We start from the raw sequence: 22,556 nt of genomic DNA on the forward strand, positions 1-22,556 counted from the left end.
AGTATACAAAACTATGCACTCACCGAAGCGAGCAACAACCGCCAAACTCCAACGCCGCCTAGACGCGTATTGGAAGAGACACCGAGCCTCCACTATTGCCAGATACAAAAGAGACCATCGCCAACGAGGCTTTGTGAGTCGATGAATAGGACCGATGCAAGCAGCGAGGCACATGTCGTTGTGGCACGTCGACCAGGGGACATCCCCGTGCTATCTTGGACCAAGATCCGCCGCATCCCACTGACGATGTCGAGGATTAATGACAAATCCAACACCCTCGGACCAGCATCCTTGCCCCAGAGCATCCACTTCGCCCTGGACCCCAGCGGCGGCGTGGACAACGACAAATGCCAGCGACCAGGGGCGGACCTAGCATCCCTCTTGCCCGGGCGGTCGCCCAGGCTTGTTTTCTCCCCTATTTCATATGTATTTGATATAAAATTAGCACTTTAAGCCTATTTTGCCCATGATTCAAAATTTTCCTAGGTCCGCTTATGCCAGCGACACGTCAAGAAACAGATCTCGCCAGATCTAAAAAAATGGCGAGAATACCACGCTACCAAACTGAAAGATCGACAATCACACATTGCTAACAACTCCGAGACGCCAACATGAAGGTCGCCGCCGGTGTGGAGACTATCCACAACTCTGAAGAAGAGAAATGTAAGAGCTTTGCGAGTAAATAAGAGGCTTGTTGGAAGGATGTGGAGCGGACATTCGATGTGCTCCAATCTCGATGGGCTATTGTTCGGCACCTTCAAATAATACGGAGCTATAAGATCATGTGGAAGGCGATGACTGATTATGTGATCATGGAAGCATGGCTGCATGCTAAAGTGAACTTGTGTTGAGAGGGGGGCTCAGAACTACTCTCCTCTCCCACCGCTCTCCTCTCTCCCTCCTCTTCCTTGAGAGTCCTCCAAGTGAGACCGGGACGAACCCGAGCCCTCTCCGACGGTGCTGTCGGCTGGAGATGGCGAAGGGGAGGCGCCGGAGTTGTACATAGGGTTAGGTTTAAGTGTCTCGGCGGTCTTCCGGTAGTTTGGAGTAGGGCACGAGATCTATGGGGTCAGATCTAGTGCATCTGGGTGTGGGGGTCCTGCCTCGTCGAGCTCCGGCGGCCGGAGAAGGCGAGCTCCTCCACCTCGGGGATCTCCGTCAATAAGAGCCTGCTTTGCTGCTGCTGGATTTGGTGTGCGTTGCTGCTCTGGTTTCCTCCTCTGGCCGGCCATGGAGACAAGGGGATGAGGAAGCTAGGGTCTAGCTCAGCGGATCCTGCATTCAGTCGAAGGTCAACTTCTTCCCTGGTGCTTCGACGCGGTGCCAGGCAATCACAGGTGAGGTCCTTCCCTCTGCTCCTGAGGTGGGAGATGGGGAAGTTCTCCGCATCTGTGAGGCCTCCTTTCAATAAGCGTCATCGCCTCTTCTTCTTTGGAGGCCAACCACTGTCGATGCTCCTCTCGGCCGGCCTTGGTGGCGAGGGAGAAGAGCATCTGCCGGTGGATCTGGCGACCAAGCAGAGGCTGCCCAAGAGGTGCTATGGAGCTGCAACTTCTTCGTCATCATCGATGCTGAGGCGGTGTCCATATCGAGAAGCTCTTCAACGGGGGACTTATGTCGGCGATAACGCCATGCCCCCGTATCTTATGGTCGATTGGCGGCCCTTCTCCTGGATATCCTACTTCCCAGAGACCAAGAAGTCTGAGGGGAAGATCTTTAGCTCCTTCCACGACGCCGGACCAAGTGGTTCGTCCCCGGCGCCGGTGTCTGTTCGGTGGCGGAGCAACTCGACGGCGATTTACTGCACTGGTGGTGTTGAGCACGAAGGACCTGATTGATTTTTCCTCATTTCCTGCGGAGTCTTTTCTGTAAAATATCTCTCCTTATCCAGAAATCCCCTGGTATGTAGGGGTTTTTCTGCAAATTGTAATCGCCACTTAGTCAATACTAGCGGCTTCTAGGGTCTTTTGACCCTATCTTGTTCAAAAAAAAAAAAGATTATGTGATCATGCACGACATAATCGTTGAGGATGAGCGTGATGATATTATTTTTGACCAAGGGTGGCAGTTTCAAATGAATTGGTTAATCCTCAACCTTCCTCCATGTGCATCATGAGATCCATGATCGGAACACTCACAATCAACTTCAAACGGATTTGATTGAGCATACTTGGACTCGAGTAGAAAACCAGTAGTCATCTCATCTTATTTTATTTGTTTTATTTGCTTGTGAACTATGTTGTTCATTTATTTATATACTATTTAAATTTAGGTGGTTGTGAATTATATTATTGCTTTCTATTCAAAGTGGTCGAGTTATTAGTGAAATACTAAAACAAAGGGGGCTAAAATGGCCATAGCTGATAAAATGGGGTATCCTATCTATCCCGTATCGGTGGATCAACCTAAACGAATTGTAACAAATACATATTTGCATAGGAAATAAGTTGGCCTAGTAAAGATGCTCTTGCACTCCAGTGATTGAACTCCTTATTTGAGCTGCTGGAGACATTGTCATGTGGTGCGTCAACTCTCTCGTCATAAAAACAAGCGCGTATTCTCAGCAGAAAGCCATAAACCCAACACATGCTTAGATCGATGCCGACCGTGGCAATGTCGCCTCAACAACTAATAACGCCTCATGCACCTGACGGGTTTGTTCGTTTCGGCCGGCGAGCGGCGGCGCGTGAGCCTCCTCGCAGAAGATGCTTCCCTCGAACTATTTTTTTTTCTCTTTAGGGCTTATTTGGTACTAATGTTTTAGTGGGATTAGTGGGGATAATACTCTAGAGTATTAGATGAATCGCTGCTCTCACTCAATCTCCACAAAACCCCATCCCCAATCCACTAGGTAGGGGTAGAGTATTGGGGATTGAAAAAATTACACTAAAATTTTGGGAAAAGTGGAGATGAGTGAAGATTAAACTCGCTCATACTCTAGCACCAAACATGCATTGAGGATAAGTGGGGATTTAAAGTTTGGAGCGGATTATCCCCGCCAATGCCCACTAAAATTCTAGTACTTAACAAGGCCTTAGGGATCCCTCGAAATAATGCTCTCTACCAAACGCATCTGGGCCGGATACCCGAGGGTAAGGGCCCGGCTTGGCTGCGCCAACCGGTTAAATTAAAACCGCAGAGAGTAGGCCCGCCGATAATGGAGCTATCGAGATAGGGCCCACGCGACGTTGCCGCTAAATTAGCCACCACGTCTTTGTTTGCTCCCTGCATTTGCATGGGGACAATTCCCACCGCTTTTGGTTAAGTACGTGACAACGATATGTGTTACCACGGCCGACCACGTTTTATCACGGCGACCACGTCTTATCCCCATGATAAAACGCAGACCGATCGAGAGTTGGTTGTCTAGTCCAGTCCTGAGCATGACACGATCTCATTTTCCCCGCGTACTCGACGCGGTAGACAAAACGTTTACCTTTCTTTTCCTGAGCTAGGCAGTAAATAAATAAATATGTATCTGGTTCTGCTTGCTAGTAGAATTTTATATCTACTCATTTCTAATCATACGTTTGATAGCGCTAGAAAGATATTCTTTTAGACCGTACAATCTGGATGAATGTATCATGATATGTTGTGGTATTGACTTAAACATATTGAAACCCGCATACCCTTCTATATGTACACCATAATTTTGAAGTGTCAATCCCTACATAATTCATTTCAATGATCTATTTAGGAGACATCGTCTTTAAACCAACTGAAAACACATTCCTATGTCAATAGTTAAGGGATAAAATTAGCACATAATCCATTCATTCAATTTTAATTGACATCCTAAAAATACAAACTAGTACTAATTTATTAGTAATACTTAAATATGTAAAAGAAGAATCCAAGCTACATTGAGAGTAGCACTATCCAATAGAGATAACCGCTTTGCTTCCTATGTTTTTGTTGACTAAAAATTAGAATATAGATTAATATGGAACAAAATTTTGGTCTAGAATGTAAACTAAAACTGAACGGAAGGAGTAGCAAGTTGTGTCATTAAACTGTACACATCATAACACTTAATAAATAACATCTTAATTAATAGTTACTAGCATGGTTATGGCTAACTATACATAATATTGGGATTGTAGTTATGGTTAAATGATTTTCTATAAAAGCACCATTGTTTAGTATAAAAACAATTTATTGGAGTTCGACTAGTTTCTAGGGTGAGATACAAAACCAAGAGTATCAAACAAAAAGTATGATCTAACGTAGTAGAAGATGAGAATTTTTTACACACTATTTTCGAGAGGACAACATTCAGATTATACACTATTTATTTTTTGTCCAGGGCTGCAAACATAGGTGCCATTGACATAAAACTGCAGAAAAAATATCGAAATTATAATCGAAATTATTTCTATAATCATCCATAGGTTTTGAGCATGATGTTCTTCCTCGAATGCTGTCGAATGTTATGTTGGTTGTAGCCTATATGTTTGCAAACTTATATTTCAGAATATCAACTTGCACTCTAGCTGATGGGATTTTCATGATGCTACTTTCTAAAAACAGCCTTGTATTTTTTTTTACAATCAACATCTCTTTTGATTTGAGATCGATATATTTGTCATGTTTTGGAATGTTTCATTAGGTTTTAATTTTGACAACCATCAAAAAAACAAGCAAAAAGTTCACCCGATATTAAACTCGATAAAACAATATGATTTCACATATATATCTAGAAGAAACTCAGTTTTATTTATGAAAGTGATTTTTATAGTCAAATCCCAACAAGTTAATCTACAAAGGGATAGTTGTGATTCAAGAGCCACAAAAATCAGTTCAGGCCGTGATGAATGGTAGGTTTCAAGATTTATTGAACGTGAATAGAGAATCAAAAGGTGAAGGTTCTTCATCTTGCAACCTATAGGAAACTCAATCCACATATACGGAGCATGTGTTACTCTCACGGTAGTAACTACTCCACATGATTACACGAAGATGGAAAACTGTCTGCAGTCTCTGTCAAGCATCATCACTATTTTCGCATACCATGACCGGCAGCATACATTAGTTGGTCTATGGTACACCAGCTGCCCTAATTCTCGCTTGTGATGTATGTACAAAATAAAATACTACTTCTAGCTTTGCTAACCCTTAATTATGGTTGCTCATTCGTACATAATCCATCCAAACACGCAAAAAGGCTAAGAGGTGGCAAAAAAAAATTATCTGGTGCTAAGTTGGGCGTAACGGAAATATGATAGTGTGAGTCAGCGTACTTTGCCCACGCGACCCTTGCGCTCCCAGAAAACAAACAAAACGTCCCAGAATAAGAAAGCGCGACGAAGCCGCCCGAAAGACGAAGGAAATGGAAGCAAAAATAGGAAAATATCCCAAATTCTCGACCCCAAGTGCGGCTCCTCTCACTCTAATCCTCGAGCGCGCGCCATTGGTGGGCGCCTCCACTGCCACAATCTGTGCTCTATTTAAGAAGGTTCCTTCCGCCACCATCCAACTCATCACTCACCACCGCACCACACAACACCACAGCGCGCAGCTCGATCAATCGCGTCCGGAGCTGAGCTGAGCTGACCAGCACACACTCAATAGCTACTAATTATAATCGCAGATGGTTTCATGTGTGCTAGGTGCTTAGCGCATTAGCGGCTGATCGAGGTTGGTACGATCGGGTGAGGTGCCACATGTTGAGTGGACAGACGGCGATTAGTGGTAGCAGCAGCAGCAGCCTCGCCGTCGTCGTCTTCGAGCAGGGGAGCGGGAGCCGGGAGGAGACCAGCTGGGAGCGGCAGCAGCGGGTTATCGAGGAGGAGGAGCCGGAGTTCAGGGACATCCACGCGGTGAGCCCGCCGCGGGCGCTGACGTCGTCGTACCGCCGGAGCCGGCCGGGGAGCAGGGACTCGTGGGGGTCCGCGGCGGGAGCAGGAGGGAGCAGGCACACGTCGATCCGCTCCATCGGGAGCGACACCGCCCCCAGCGAGCCCTTCCCTACTATGAGCAGGGAGTTCTCCGCTATGGTCGCCGCAGCAGCCAGCGTCAACGCCTCTTCCTCCGCCGCCGCAGCAGCAGCAGCTAACGGGAACGAGCATGTAGCCAACGGCGCCGGGGACGTCGACGGGCTGGGGAGGATCGGGGAGGAGGAGCTGGAGGAGACGAACCCGCTGGCCATCGTGCCGGACAACAACCCCATCCCGTCTCCGCGCCGGGCGACGACGCCGCGCCCGGTGACCGGCGGCGAGGTGGTTGTGGCCGGCGCGGGGCAGGGCGACGAGGTGTCGGTGGGGCAGGTCAAGAAGGAGGAGGTGGAGTGCAAGATCGCCGCGTGGCAGATCGCCGAGGTCGCCAAGGTCAACAACCGCTTCAAGCGCGAGGAGGTCGTCATCAACGGATGGGAGGGCGACCAGGTCGAGAAGGCCAGCGCATGGCTCAACAAGTACGAGGTACAGAAAACTCTCCTTCCACTCCAATCCAATCTTCTTCCCCATCAGTTCGACGCCATTAATTAATCCCCACTAGCTTCGTTCTGAACAAATTCTGACGGTCTTCTTGCGCGTTCGTGCAGAGGAAGCTGGAGGAGAAGCGGGCCAAGGCGATGGAGAAGGCGCAGAACGAGGTGGCCAAGGCCCGGCGGAAGGCGGAGGACAAGCGCGCGTCGGCGGAGGCCAAGAGGGGCACCAAGGTCGCGCGCGTGCTCGAGCTCGCAAACTTCATGAGGGCCGTCGGGAGGGCTCCCACCAAGCGCTCCTTCTTCTGAACTGCTCTGCTCCTTCTTCTCCATTAATCTCCCGCCACTTCGCTTCTTTTTGTTTTTGCTCGCCGTCGTTGGATCGTTCACCGCTTCACTTCGCCGGACCAGTGCTATGCTGTGCTGCTCCTGCGACTGCTGCTTGCTGTGTGGAACTCTTGTTTTAGTGCTGTATCCACATGTCTGGTGTATCATTATCATCATTTTTTTTCTTCCTTTCTTGTGTTTGATAAGGTGTATTACAAAGTGAGAAGTCATAGCATAAACATGGGAGAGTGAGCTCTGCCTGCTGAGCGAGTCTTAGGGCAAGAGCTGCCTGTATTTTGTTTTGTCATCAAGGATTGTGTATGTCAATATGAACAAGATAATGCAGTGAATTGCCGTTCTGTGTACATTTGCAAGCCGGCCTTCTGAATCGATCACCAGTTTCTTGTTTTCTGTTTTGATATTTGTCATCTATATACTTCACCTAAAACTGAATAGTGTTCCTCTGTCCCCCAGCACCTTGTCCTGCTTCCTTTATGGTTTCCTAAATGCTCAACTAACAACATCTTTTGACATAAAGCTTTGAGCCCCACTGTACTGAGGAAGAGTAGCTTTTGTTTTGACTTCTGAAGATCTACCGAAGACTACCCGAGCAAAGAGTAATTTGGATGTTAAGTACTGAACCTTGTGAACATTGCGCCTTGATGCTAGCATGCGACCTACCGGTCACTTTGAACAACCGAAAGTGTGTTGGTCGATGGGATTGCCCTGGTCAGTTCTCCGGCCGAACGAGAATTAGGAAACAGATTGCAGATTTGGATACCGTCCTGGATTGATGATAGTTCTGCTCAGTAAAGACGTCCAATTCACAAGGTGGGAGCCTGAGAGAAAGAGCTGTCATGAAGCATGTGTAAGGAATCTGAACGTATCCATAATCCATTGCAACTCGGGGATAATTTGTAGGTATACGTCTACAGATTGCTGTTGTTAGAATATATGTCCGTATTCCAAGGTAGACACCCTTAGCAAAACTAACATAGCAGCATTGCATCCTAAAGCGACAGTGACCTGTCTTCTTCATATTAATGTGGAAGTGGAACCATTCCTGTGCACTGCTTTCAGAAGTATCTGACTTTTGGCAACTTCAGATTCAGAGTACGGAGTATGGACGAATGCACATTCGCCTTATTTGCTTCACATAAATTTTAGACGAATGTCACAGAAATCAAAATCCTAGTGCACTAGTACACCTAAAGGTGCTAGTGCCCCCTATTTGCCTCCAAGAAAAATTTGGAATTCTGCCGATCAAAGAGGAAGTAGAATCGCCTGGACATAGTAACAGCATATCTATACATGTGAATGCACTGCAACTGTACAAGTATGCATTTCTGTAAGATTTGATATTATTTCATGCCATCATGCATAAACAAACGACCAAGGTTCAATGCTGGACATGGCAATACCTGAAAATTCTGTGAACTGCTACTACACGTGTTCAAAGGAGAGAATAAGAGAGTCCCATGGATCCGCTGCACTTGGACACTATCACTATGGCGAGGATGGCCAGGGAGTGGGCCTAGCCTTGTGTTAAATGCTGCTACCTTGTAGTGGAGCGCGGCTTCATCACTGGCCCATGATCAGGATTAGCCCATGTGCATGCATGCGTACACACACAATGGGTATCTTCCTCCCCCAAAAGCAGAAGAACACGGTGGGGCATTAGGCAAACTCACATGTCTACAACAATGCGGCTGTTCTTGCGTTTGCTCATGTCACATGTCGTGTTGGTGATTATACAATGGAAATAGGTTTACTGACTTCTTCGGTCAAAGGGATTTTTTTTATGTTGTGACATATCACTGGATTGCCCTCATGTCAATCGAACTGTGCATGAAGATGTATCATATCGCACTACTCAAATCACGGTACAAAAATAGAAAAGTATTATCTCTGTTGTAAATTAATTAAAGTCTAGCTTTTCCCTACATCAAACTTCTTTAAGCTTGATCAAGCCTATACGAAAATATGCTAATATCTACAACATCAAATATATGTAGTACGAAAATATATACTATAACAGATCTAATAAAACTAATTTGTGTTGTGGTTGTTGATATGTTCTTCTATAAACTTGAATTAGACTTAAAAAAGTTTGACTTAGTACAAAGATAAAACCTCAATTAATTTGGAAGGGAGGCATTAAGATATAAGCGGCATCAGAAAATAAAAGGAGATACTGAAGAACTGCAAGAAAATAACGCACATTTCCTGGTTTGGTCAGCATATGGGTGAACAATCTTTCAATGTGTGGATGACACAATTTCCATGTTTGAAGATCAGCTTGAGAGTGCTCCTGTCATGAAGTTCATTCCTTTGCAATTTTGAACACATAACTGGTTTAAAGATCATTTTCCATAAGAGTACAAGTTTGCTGTTTACATAAAGCTAAATGTGATAATATCTTTATACATACGGCAGGAAAGCAAAGTGAGCCGAAGCTACCTTTTCTAGTTATTATATGTACAAACAACTGCATGGTTGTGGAAGAGAACACCTTGATCACTGTACAAGGCACACAAGGTAAGAACTAAGAAATAGTGCAGCTGAGGATACCTTTCTCCTATCTCTTGACAAGTAGTAACCTAGATAAGGCTATCAGGATGTTCTCCACTGCTCCCTCCAACAAATGTTTCTGAAGTTTTTGGCAGATCACTGGTCAAAAACTCGTTTACCGCAGAAGCATACAAGTCTGAAGGCTCTGCCAGATCAGCCACATCAGCAAAAGGCTTGTTCACTGAGGGAGTACATGTTCCTGAAGGGTTTGTCAGATCGGCCAAATCAACCAAGGGCTCGTTGGAAACAGAAACATTCGCCTCTGATGGTACTGGTACATCAACTAAAGGCTTATCCATGTCAAAAGCATCATCATCTGAAGATGAGAATGTAGTGAACAAATGATCTGAACCAAAGCCAGCATCACTGTTAACATCCTCCTGATCAGAAATTGGCGCTTCAGAATCCGATGATTCACCAAGCAAGACTTCCAGAGAAGGGTTGCTCGCACTTGCTCTCTTGCCTACAAAAGACATGCCCAATATGTCATGCTCGCACTCATAAAGCAAGTCATAAACCTTTTGCAGCTGTGTCCCTGCAATTGGGGTTACATTAGAACTAGCTCCATTGCCCACATAAAGATCTGCCAAAAGATTTCCGGCCGCAGCATTCGCTGAACTGTTGCCTTTTGTAGAAGAAAGCCCACCAAATAATTCCATACTACTCGAATCTGACCACGAGCGTTCCACATTTGGTTTTCTGAAGCTTTCATTGGGGTCTGGGAACATGTTGCTATTTGCATTCCATCCCTCCTTCCAATCAGGAAGCTCAAAGAATAATGAGTTCATCCCACCAGAAAGACTAATGCTGTCCTCTCTATTCTCCAGACCTTCATCCTCATCTGACAGGGTATCCATTGTACCTGTACCATGCCCGTTAGAAGCTGCATAGCTTGATGGTTCAAAGGTTGTCTCAATGGATATGTCCTCGCAAAATTTGCTGTCTCCCTCATCAACCTCTAAAGCTTTCTTCAATAGCGAAAGCTGAAAGGTTGGGTTCTTCTGGCTTGCCTTGCTGTCACCACCTTCCAAGTTTATATTAGCTCCTGCCAATTTTCTCTGGAAGGACGGTATTGCAGCGCCATCATTACCACGGCATACCTCAGAAGTACCAGAGCTAGCACTCCTTGCTACCAGAAACTCTGCCAATGGTAAAGAAGGTCTTCCATTCACTTGAGCTATCTCATCAACAGATTCAAATATTGCAGGAGGCTTTGCTTTCACCTGAGTTCTCTCGTCAACAGACCCCAAATGTGTAGGAAGCTGAGAAGGGTCATCCAGAGGTTCAGTGCTTATGACAAGTGGCATCGTGTCCGAATTAGGACCATTGTTCTGTCCATTTACCTGAGAGCAATCATCTACAGATCCTGTATCAGACTGTGAAAGAACATTAAGTGGTTCACTGCTAGCAAATGCCTTCTTGTCCGGATTGAGATCAATATTCTGTTCATTTACCTCAACATTGCCAACCAAGTTTGCCTTGGAAAGAGAAATGTGTGGAGCCACTTCAACCTCCTGAAAAGATATGGCTGTACCAATCTTATCTGCGTCAACTAAAGCACGGTGAAACTGTCCAACTGAGCCATCTTTAGTGGGTATCTCATTAACATGTTCATGAGCAAAGCAGGTAGTGGATGAATCAGCAAAATTCCCATCACTTAAATTACTGACAGTGCAAGCATCTGACTTTGAAAGTGATGTTCCTTTGGTTGAAGTGAGAAATGCCTCCAAGGCAGACGCTAATGCACCATCAACAGAGACAGGAGTTTTGCCTCTGAAGCCATCGTCAGTGCTTTTGCTCATAGTATCATAAGAATTTGTAAGATCGCCAGCTTCTGCTTCTTTATCTTCCTCCACTTCATCGTCTTCATCATCACTAGCAAATTCAGGAACACTGATAACAAGACCAGGGGAAGTCTTGCGTTCTTTCTCAGAAGGTAAAGGCCCATCATGAAGCTTCTCACATGTTAACTCGGGCTCATAGATGAAATCAGGGGCCTTAACAAGGAGCCTTGGCACGACATTAGGTCCACACGAGTTAACTGTATTATCATCTGCCACATCTGAACAACAGGACTCCTTTAAGGGAAACTCTGGTGCCTTGATAACCAAGCCTGGATGCATGTCTGTTACAGAAGCAGGAGTTTCAGAACTGCCAGTTGTATCAGCGAAAACGTTTGGCGCTGACATTCTTGCAGACGAATCTCGTAAAGACTGAATCTCCACAGAGAATGAATCGAACTGCTGTTCCAATCGCTGAAGCCTTGCCTCAATGCTACCGAGGGGCCTCATCACTTTGTCCTCAAACCTAGAGCAATATAACTCCACCTTGTCCACCTTAGAGAGAAGAGTATCCAGCATTCTCTCAATACGATTGTGTGGAGTAACATTTTCGGTCATAACAGGATTATCATCCTGATTTGTATTTGATACCATCTTGTCCTTTGCCGATGTCACTGGAATAGTTTCTGTTGTTTGTATAGGCAATGGAGGAGACATGTGACCATTTAACAGGGATTCATGTTGGTTGCCATTTTCATCACATATCGTGCCACTATGCCCAGGTGGTAGTCTGCTTTCCAGCCCTGCTAAGCCAAAATTTGAATCATTTGCACCATACAGTCCTGCTTCTTGCGCAATGTTTCCACCTGGGATGCTATCTTTGAACGTACAACCTTCAGGAAGACGCTCTTTCAAGCCATCAGAAAAATATTTGTTGTCTATTTTGCAGTCCCTAGATTTGGAAATTTGCATAAGACCAGGAACAAGCATAGCCAACAAAGAACTACCTCCCATGTTTCCAGGATCTGCTGCAGAATCATCACTGGAAGACTCAACAGGATCAGCATATATGTAGATCTCGTCAATGTGCACTGAAGTCTTTGACTGAAGTGATAGAAGACGGACAGTAAGAGATACACATGGGTTTGCATCAGTTATCTCAGCAGTTGCTTCGTAGTGCACCTGGGTTACACAGAAAAAAACAGTAACATGTAAGCAGATAAGACATGTTTCTTTAACAGTGAGTAACCAAAAATTGAATGTTGATGAGGAAAATAAGAAGGATGAAGAAATACCAGAATGTTTTTCTGGCAGCTTCCTATTACATTTCTTTCTTGAGATTCAGGTGTACTATTTCCAAGAGGAGACTCTGGAATTTTGACTTCAACCCAGCTATCTTCATCACTGCTACTGGTTAAACTTTTAGTCTCTTGTTCATGCTTTTCACCAGTTGCAGCGTTGCTACTACCCTGAGACATGCATTCTTCACCAGAAGGAAGTGGTTCTTGAGCAGCAATTCCACAGCGTACAGTGCATAAATAATCTTTACTGGTATCCTTCTGGTCAGTTGAATAGTATATTTCATAAATCCGAGCTGTGCTTCGAACATATACTCTATGAATCTCGTACTTTCCCGTGAAATTAACTGAAGAAAAGAAATGGATTAGATGCAGTGATAATGAAATGGATTAGATACATTGATAATGAAATGGATAATTATTTGAGAATCACCGGTCAAATACTGCATATTTACAGAACAACATGGAGACCGGCAGGAAATTTGGCCATGAAAGAAACTATGGTGTACATATAATGAAATAGAGCCTGACTTCAAATTTTCAAGGCTAAAACAATGGATATACCACCGATTGAAATAGAAAGTGTACCCAGTGCCGAAAGCACCCACACGTTGTGAGGTCTAGGGAAGGGAATTTCTAGGAAGCCTTTCCCTTGCTTTTATGCAAAGAGGCTGATTCAAACCCAGGACCTCTAGGACACAAGTGGAGATACTCTACTACTGCGCCGGCCCGCCCTTCTCGCTGATTGAATAGAAGATGAGAAAGTAGAAGTAATAATTCTCTACCTTGAGTTCCTAATAAAAGTTAGCTGTCAAAATTATGCCATCGGCACTACTCCCTCTATTCAAACTTAATTGAAGTTCTAGCTTTCTCCTAACTCTTTCTTTAAGAATGACCAATTGTAGAGAAAATCTATCCATATCTACAGCACTGAATCGGTTTCATTAGATTCATCATAGAATATATTTTCACACTATATTTTAAACTATGTTTTCATAATATACATATTTGAAGTTGTAGATATTAGAATATTTTTTTGGACTTGGTTAAAATTAAAGATGTCCGACTTAAGACAAAGCTAGAACTTCAACTAATTCAGAACAGAGGGAGTACTTCAGAAAGGAAAAAAGATCATGGGAATTTTAACATGATCGCTGTCGGGTGAGCTATTCATAGCGGAACAGCCAAACTACAAATTACATTGATAAAGGTGTAAGCTAAAGCTTTAGCCAGGGGGAATTGATTTTAACCCCCCACCCCCCCCCCCCCCCCCCCCCCCAGCTCACCTGCCTTTGATTATATGCCCCTTTGTTGGTCTGCCTTGCTCACAAGCCCCCTAAATCGGTTGATTGTTGATGATGACTCCCTTTTATCAGTTTATCTCGTCACTAAGCTAATAGTTATAAAATGAGGGTGATTAGGTCCTCAAACGACTATTTTGCCCTCGTCAACTGTTCGCGAGTCAGGAAGCTGCGAGGCTTGGCCCGTCTCCATTCTTTTCGCTTCTGCTTGTCCCGACCGAGTCTTGCCGCTGGCCGCCCCTCTCCACGCCGTCAGCCGCGCTTGTCCGCTCCGCCGCGGCTCGCCCCTTTCCCGTCCTCCCCAATCTCCACGTCGTTCGGCACGCTTGGCGGCTCCTCCCTTTCCCGTCCTCCCCCATCTCCACGCCCTCTGCTGCTCCTCACTGCCTCAGAGCTTGTTCTTTCCGCCCGCCTGCACCTGGTCACTGCTGCCGAGTCTTCCCTATCAGCAGCCGGTCAACCTTCCTTTAATTCCAAAAGGTAAGGCAATATTTATTTCTTCCTATTTTTGCGAATTTAGATTGCTGAGGGAGGGTGCGACCTTATGCAGTATTACATCAGAATTGAACTGAAGGGTATTGATGTCCTTTTCTATGCCTATTTGTTGGTTATGACAAATCTGCTAACAATGTGAAAGGGGGGCATCATCAACAATCAACCGACGTGGGGGGCTTGTGAGGGAGGCAGACCAACAAAGGGACATATGATCAAAGGCAGGTGAGCTGGGGGTGTTAAAATCAATTCCCCCTTTAGCCAGATAGCAGGTATTTTCCTAGTGGTACCAAACTGTTAATTACTGTGGTCATGAGCAGACTAAGCAGCAGTAGAGTATTATATATTCATACATACTATATCAAATACATTGATGGGATATCCAATTCTAATATGAGCTTGTGAACAGGAATTGAGAATCCACAAAATCGGTATGATAGTTGAATTTCAGAGGGGCTCTGCACTGGAACTCAAACAGCGATGGCCACTTTGGGGTAGGCTCGTACTAGCCCGCTAGGGTTTATCCACCCATCATACACTGACTACCGCAACATAGAAATTCGAGCAGCTCGTTGCATCTGCATCCTAACAGCGACATCGAACACGGAAACAAAGCAATTCGCAATGAAACCTCGAAAATCCTTCCAGTAGGCTAGAGCTTTCCAAGAGAAAAAACGAGGACTCACGAGTAACTTCGCAGGGAGTTGGATCCTCGCCGCCTTCGGAGGGCGGGCGGGCGAGGGCTACGGCCGAGGGTGAGGTCTCGGCGTCGACCGCGGTCGTCTCGAACGACACGGCATCCTCGACCGCCGCGCCTCCGGCAGGGGCCCAGGTGCTGGTCGCCGTCCATGGCCTCCCGGGCTCGCCTCCCGATCCCGATGCCGCCATCGCTCGCCGTTCCTGCCTCCCGCCGCGTGGGATCGGCGGTGGTCGCCTTGCTCACTTCCGAATTCCGTCAAGTGCTTCCTCTCTACGCGAATCTGGTGCGGGATCTCATCTTTTTTTTTAGATAAGTGCGGGATCTCATCTTACGGGCCCTCGAAGCAGAAGCTCGGTAATGGACGTAGAAACGGGCCTAAAGCCATGAAGCCCATATGGCGCAAACTGTGGGCTTTTCGTGGTTCGGGCTTCTTGGCCCATTTCTAAATCGTTATCCACACCGCGAATGTTTTACCACCGCAGCCGCGGACGATGCTTCCCGAGCGCGGTCGGCAAGGATGCAGCTCCGCTACCTCCCGTTCGCCGCGAGCGCCGTGGCCGGAAGGAGCTTCGTCGCCGCTCGCCAACTGACAAGAAGAAATATGCATCTATGTTGCAGCGCAGACAACTCCTCGCCGTCGCCGGAGAAGGAGGACCAGCCTGGCCGGGCAGAAGAGGCGCTCCGGCGGCTGGCGGAGCTCGACGCCCAGCTGGAGGGGCTGAAGGAGCCCACGATGAGGCCGCTGCCGCCCCCTCCTCCCCCGGGTAATCAATCGGTTCCTTCTCCAACCCCGTTCTCCTCGTGCCAAGTTGCCGCTCCGGTTTGCCATGTGGCCATACGCCCCTGTCCTCCCCCAAGTCGTCGTCGAGAATTCATGATCGATCTTCATCGATCCCGGCCAATAATTGATTAGTTGATGTTGAGTTCTGCTGTAGTACATGTGAACTAGTGTGTGTTCGCCGTTCGCGTGCTCTCTGAAATGATGTCAAAACACTAGTATGTGCGTCTGTCGGTCCTACTGAAACTTTAGTTCAGCTGCCTAGCTAAGCTATTCAGATGAAGAGATGGATCAGTCTTCAGACTGAAACATGAGATGAAACATCGTGAAGTCGTATGCAAATATCTGTTACCCTCGTGCCTAAACGTTTGACGAATGCTTCGATTGGTGGCACTAGCAATACAGTGCAGAATGCAGTTGAACTCATCTGTTCTCGGATGTTCTTTCGTAGCGACAATCTTTCGTAGCGACAGTGTCCGGCCTTGGTGTAAGTGAATACAGTAAAACTTACTTCACAATGTACGACAATCTTTCTAGTGTCTTCTCCTTCAAATTCTGCAACTGCTGATGGCTACAACATTACTAACCCTGAAATTGCTTCGCATTCTGTCTGGCTTGGCACAGACCCTTTCCTGGAGCGGGATCTGATGATCCAGCGGGGAGGACCAAGCGAGGAGCTCCCAGAAATGACCCCGGAGTACGTAGCCTTCACAACCGCGGCGATTTTTATCTTCACCATCTTCACCAACGTCATGTTCAACCTGTACATCAAACCTTCCGTGGACGGCGTCGAGCAGGCGGTGAGAACCCAGAGAGTACCTCTGGCTGACCCACGCTTCGAACAGCCCGGCGATTCTAGTAGCTAGCTTTATAGACAGTACACTGTAACTGTAATACAGTTTGGTAGAGCAAGAGGGGATGTGATTCTCTAGCTAATTTAAATGGATCCTTTGTGCCTCATACGATTTGCTTTTGGTATTTAAGACCAGCATGTGTTCAAAGCAAACCATGTTTTGCTGGTATTGAGGGTTTGTTCATCATGCATGCTGAGGTGTTGCACATGCACTGGTGCATGCATATAACCATATTTTGGTATTAGCAGCTTCCTTCAACTCAATGATGATTGATGATCAATCAGCCCGGATCGAACAAATCAGGCCCAAATGGTGTACTACTAGCAATTATTCAGGCTATCATCAGTAATCATGGATGAGAAACTTTCGAGAGTAAATTGCCCCTTGTTTCAGGACAGGGGAGTGTAATTTTCGTTTTTTTAAGAAAAAAAGAGGCCAAAAGATTTGCCTTATTTCATTAATTAATAAGAAGAAGAAGTTCAACGATAGTTCGGTTACAACCCGTTTGCACAAAAGACTACTCTCGCGACATTAAATTACTCAAACATATGTGACCCGGTAACACCCAAAGCCTAGCTTTATGTTTAACCTTATGGAAAATCACAGCGGGGGGCGCACGCTTGTTCTTGAAGCCCCGGTTCCTTTCATTCCAAACCTCCCACGACATAATAAGGGTCAAAGATGACATATCTTTACGCTTTTTTCATCATGCCCCACCAAGAGTGTAGAGAGGCGGTACCAAATGTTGAGGCAATTTTCGTTTTTATTGACGTGCTTTGTACTGTTTGATGTTTCTTTTAATGTTAGGATCTTATTTATAAAAGAATACCACTTATTTAAAAAGAGAAGTCAAGTTGCATCTTATTGCACTAATCAACCACATCGGGAAAAAATAGCTGAATAAACTGTTTGCAGCAACATTGCCGATATACGAAAATTCCAGATCGACGACATGGATGAGCAGTGAGCAGTCGTCGCGTGACACGCGAGAGAAGCTCAGAAGCAGAGCAGCAAGGTACTCCCGTGGCAGGGGTCCCGGGCTCTGCGAGTACCTGCAGTTCTTTGGCTCTTTTCGATTTTCGTTTTTCTCCCGGATTATGCTCTGAAGTTGCTAGCGTGTCGGCAGTTTCTTGGCTCCAGTAAAGATCAGAGAGCTTTCTCGTTGGCTCTCGCTTTCGCTAAGCAAGATTCTTGGTTGCTTTCCTACCGTAGATGGAGAGGGAGCACAGTCCATCTTGGTTTGTCTCCTATTACATCACAGCTCCCTCCATTCTTATTTTTCAAATTACATCTTTGTTTTTTTTCCTAGTTTGTTTGTTAGGCTTGGTTTCTATGTGGCTAGAAAACAGGCGAAACTTTGGGAAGTGCACTAGTAATACAGTGCAGAATGCAGTTGAACTCATCTGTTCTCGGATGTTCTTTCGTAGCGACAATGTCCTTGGTGTAAGTGAATACACTATAACTTACTTCACAACGTACAACCATCTTTCTACTGTCTTCTGCTTCCAGATAGGAAGCAACACTGATCCTTAAAATTCCGCAATTGCTGATGGCTACATATATACTAACCCTGAAATTCCTTCGCATTCTGTCTGGCTTGGCACATACCTTTACCTTTTTCGATAAAAGGCGTTTTATTACTCAAAAGTTTTATGCATTACACTTAGCCTATGCGTAATTAGTTTGCACACATCCGTTCGAGTATCAATAGTAACGAACAAAGTAGTCATAGAAGAAAACAAAAAAAATGAATACGGCTAAGCTTCATTGGCCTTAATACGCCTATTATGCAGCCACCCATGTTAGGAAATAAACTCCTTGGCCGTATTGTTCAACCGTGTAGACACCTTTATAAAGAGATCGCGATCCTCCAAACGTTAGAGTGGCGACCATGAACATAGAAAAACCGTAGAGCAGTAAACAACCTGCAATAAAGAAGAGTTTTTGTCATTAAAAATATTGTCATTTCTACATAGCCAAAGCGACCATACGACAGCAATCGCGTCCAACCTGATAAATGTTTTATAACTAGACTCGGTCTCATTTAGCCAATTGTTAAAAATATATGCAATATTGCGAGGTGAATATAAGGTAAAACTTATCTGAATGATTGACCATATAGACCTAGCAACCCGATAGCTGAAGGAAAGGTGTTTTGTTGTCTCTTCTGCATGACAGAAAACACATTTCATACAGCCCTGCCAGTTGCGTTTTGCAAGGTTATCTTTAATTAGAATCACATCCCGACGAAGATACGATGCAAAGATCTTTGTTTTCAAAGGTATTTTCATCTTTCAAATGGATTTATTATTAACAACCAATTGACTTGACATAATTAAACCTTTGTACATGGAGCTGGCCGAGAATTGACCATTCTTGGTAAGGCTCCAACGGAATTCATCGGCTCCCTGAACCAACTAGATTGAAGCTAACCTCTTGTAGCAATTCATTCCAAGTAGCCAGTCTGGGACCAATAAAATCATGCCTGAATGACATAGAGGGTGGAGAAGTTTCCATCACCTTCATTAAGGTATCTCCTTATGTCGAACAATATTGTACAAAATCGGATATTGTTCTCGAAGAGTATTTGTAACCAACCACCTATCCTCCCAGAACCTTATCTCAGACCCATTCCTGATGGAGAAGGAACCAAATGGGAAAAAGTGATTCTTAGTTGCCATAATGCCAGCCCAAAAGGGTGAATCTCCTGGTTTCCAAAGAAACTAAGATATTGCTTTTGAGCTCACATACTTTTTCCGCAATAGTTCCTGCTATCCTCCATCCTCAGTTAACAACCTGGCCAACTATTTTCCTAACAAGGACATGTTTTTAACTTCAAGATCATGAACACCTAGTTCACCTTGATCTTTTGATCGACAAACAACACTCCATTACGTCAATCGATATTTTTTCTTCTCATTATCCCCCTGCCAGAAAAATCATGATCAGAAATAATAAAATCTATGCAGGACTCCTTTGGGCAATTGGAAGAAAGATATCATATACATTAACAGATTAACAGCTACTCAGACGTTTCTGAAGTCTTTCCTCAACAATTTTTCATTCAGCCAACGCCGGTCTCCGATAATGAATCGGAATACCAAGATAGGTAATTGGAAAACACCCAAACCCACATCCGAATAACTCGACATATAGGTTGGCATCATCTTTGGCTTCACCAAAACAGAACAATTCACTTTTATGTAAATTAATCTTAAGACCTGACAATTGCTCGAACTCTGAAAGAATTAACTTCAGATTTCTTGCTTTCTAAAAGTCATGATCCATATATAAAATTGTGTCATTGGCATATTAAAGCATAGATAAGCCCCCATCAACCAAATGAGGAACTACCCCTTCAATCTGGCCATCAACTTTAGCCCGCTCAGTTATAATAGCAAGCATATCCGCCACAATGTTAAACAACATTGGAGATAGCGGATCGCCTTGCCTCAAACCTTTTTTTTTGTCTGGAAATATTTGCCAACGTCATCATTAACTTTAGTGGCAACACTTCCTCCAAAAACAAAGTTATTAATCAGAGCGCGACACTCTTCAGAAAAATCTTTCATCCTGAGTGTTGTTGAAGAAAAGACCATTTAACCTTATTGTAGGCTTTTTCAAAGTTGATTTTGAGTATTACCCCATTCAACTTTCTGATGCTTCTCATGAATTGTTTCATGCAAGGTGACAACACAATCTAGGATGTATCTACCTTGCATAAAAGCAGTCTGGGATAGAAGCACCACATGACCAGCCACCGAATTTAATCTAATAGTCGCCACTTTGGTAAAAACAAATGAAGCAAATATTAAGAAGACAAATTGGTCTGTATTGTTGAATCTGTTCCGCATCTAGCACTTTTGGTAAAAAAAAATGATTTCACTAAAATTGATACGGAAGAGCTCAAGTTGGCCCTCATGGAGTTCACTAAATAGTTCCAATAAATCTTATTTAATTATGTACCAGAAGATCTAATAAAATTCAGCTGGAAAACCATCCGGGCCTGATGCCTTATTATGTTCCGTTTGGAAAATCGCTTTCCTTATCTCTTCCTCGGAATAAGGAGAGGTTAGAATCGTGTTTTCTTGTGAAGACAATTGGGCACTTTTTGTCTTCACGATCTTCACCAGCGTCATGTTCAATCTATACAACAAGCCTTCCATGGACAACGTCGAGCAGGCGGTGAGAACCCAGAGAGTGCCTCTAGCTGACCCACGCTTCTAGCAGCCCGACGATTCTAGTAGCTAGCTTTATAGACAGCACATTATAACTGTAATACAGTTTGGTAGAGCAAGAGGGGATGCGATTCTCCATCTAATTTAAATGGGTGAATTTGTTTTTAATAATACGAAATAATTATTTATTTCTAGGAATAGCACGTGTTTTCAATTATTTTCAAAAGTGTGACTCGGTCGGTCAGTAGCTGATCGATCGGAATTTAGAGCAGGGCTAGTTGGTCGATAGCTGGCCAACTGGTCAGTTATAGACCGACTGGCCTTCTACTATCCGACCGGCTGCCTAACAACCGATGGTTTGCATGGTTTTGGTTTAGTGTTAGTAGAGGTGATATCTCTCGGCACTTCTCAAACCTATCTTTTGCTGCCACCGCTTTCCTGCCATATGTTCCCGCCACCGCTCTCCCGCAATATTTTCCCGCCACGCTCTCGGATTTTTCCCTATAAAAAGCAGGGATCGAGACACTTCAGTGCACAGGTGCTTCTACCCCTCTTTTTCCTGCCATCACACACTTAGCTACCATGAGTGTGTCGTGCTCTGACCAGGAGTCTAGGCCGACGAAGACTAAGGTTGCAAGTTTGCCCCAGGTTGTGATAGCGGAGCGGTGTTGGTGCGGCCGTCTTGCGAAGGTTAAGTAGGTGGAGGATTTCTCTGATCAGTTTGGCATGAAATTTTTCATGTGTGCGAACTATGATCTTGATCCACCCCGAAGTTCAGCTTCGTCGTCCACCGGTCCGCCGGTATGTTTTGACATAATTTTATTTAGGCATATTCATATGTGTTTATGTATGTGGTTTAATGTTACTGTTTGTATTGCAGTCTCCCCCATCCCTGTGCCAATGGTTGCGGTGACCCAGCATACCACTGCATGGTGTAGTACGCAAGTCGCTGACATAACAAAAGTGAAACACCGTTCCACTTATATTACATCCCTCAGAGTGGTACAACAGAAATATATGCGAGTCCAAGGCATGTCTGTAGAAGGATACACGAACAGTTTACACAAGATCAACATAGCCTCCTACTTTACAGTGAGGTAAAACTTCAAATAAAGCTTCAGAAGAACAACTCGAAGTCTATCTTATTGCTAACACTAGCTCTTAGAGCTACTTGGCTTGCTATAGAACTCTAGCTACTTGGATGCTAGGATTAGGGAAATGGTTCCCTTCTATTACTGGTCGTGTTTCCACTCTAGATGATGTAGAAGTTGACTCCACTGACTTCGTTGATTGGGTTCTTGATGATGCATCAAGCACACGCCCGTTGGGAACCCCAAGAGGAAGGTGTGATGCATACAGCAGCAAGTTTTCCCTCAGTAAGAAACCAAGGTTTATCGAACCAGTAGGAGCCAAGAAGCACGTTGAAGGTTGATGGCGGCGGAGTGTAGTGCGGCGCAACACCAGGGATTCCGGCGCCAACGTGGAACCTGCACAACACAACCAAAAACTTTGCCCCAACTTAACAGTGAGGTTGTCAATCTCACCGGCTTGCTGTAACAAAGTATTAGATGTATAGTGCGGATGATGATGTTTGCAGAGAACAGTAAGAACGAGTATTGCAGTAGATTGTATTCGATGTAAAGAATGGACCGGGGTCCACAGTTCACTAGTGGTGTCTCTCCCATAAGAAATAGAATGTTGGGTGAACAAATTACAGTTGGGCAATTGACAAATAAAGATGACATGACAATGCACATACATGTTATGATGAGTAGTGTGAAATTCAATTGGGCATTACGACAAAGTACATAGACCGCTATCCAGCATGCATCTATGCCTAAAAAGTCCACCT

General features: G+C 44.8%; 3 protein-coding genes across 3 annotated transcripts; 2 read left to right on the forward strand and 1 right to left on the reverse strand.

Annotated features, from left to right (window-relative positions):
• Nucleotides 1-5,477: 5,477 nt before the first annotated feature.
• LOC127333001 (remorin 4.1) lies at nucleotides 5,478-7,116 on the forward strand. Its single transcript, XM_051359317.2, has 2 exons — nucleotides 5,478-6,419; nucleotides 6,542-7,116. The coding sequence occupies exons 1-2, from the start codon at nucleotides 5,664-5,666 to the stop codon at nucleotides 6,731-6,733; spliced, it is 948 nt and encodes a 315-aa protein (XP_051215277.1). The 5' UTR covers nucleotides 5,478-5,663; the 3' UTR covers nucleotides 6,734-7,116.
• Nucleotides 7,117-9,103: 1,987 nt separating this feature from the next.
• On the reverse strand, nucleotides 9,104-15,212 carry LOC127333002 (uncharacterized). Its single transcript, XM_051359318.2, has 3 exons — nucleotides 14,881-15,212; nucleotides 12,399-12,748; nucleotides 9,104-12,285 (listed from the first exon to the last, which is right to left on the reverse strand). Exons 1-3 carry the CDS (start codon nucleotides 15,080-15,082, stop codon nucleotides 9,352-9,354), a joined length of 3,486 nt encoding a protein of 1,161 aa, XP_051215278.1. The 5' UTR covers nucleotides 15,083-15,212; the 3' UTR covers nucleotides 9,104-9,351.
• Nucleotides 15,213-15,362: 150 nt separating this feature from the next.
• LOC127333003 (uncharacterized) lies at nucleotides 15,363-16,678 on the forward strand. Its single transcript, XM_051359319.1, has 2 exons — nucleotides 15,363-15,658; nucleotides 16,297-16,678. The coding sequence occupies exons 1-2, from the start codon at nucleotides 15,412-15,414 to the stop codon at nucleotides 16,536-16,538; spliced, it is 489 nt and encodes a 162-aa protein (XP_051215279.1). The 5' UTR covers nucleotides 15,363-15,411; the 3' UTR covers nucleotides 16,539-16,678.
• The last annotated feature ends 5,878 nt before the right edge of the window (nucleotides 16,679-22,556 follow it).

This window comes from Lolium perenne, chromosome 2, assembly GCF_019359855.2.
Source record: "Lolium perenne isolate Kyuss_39 chromosome 2, Kyuss_2.0, whole genome shotgun sequence".
Lineage (NCBI taxonomy): Eukaryota > Viridiplantae > Streptophyta > Magnoliopsida > Poales > Poaceae > Lolium > Lolium perenne.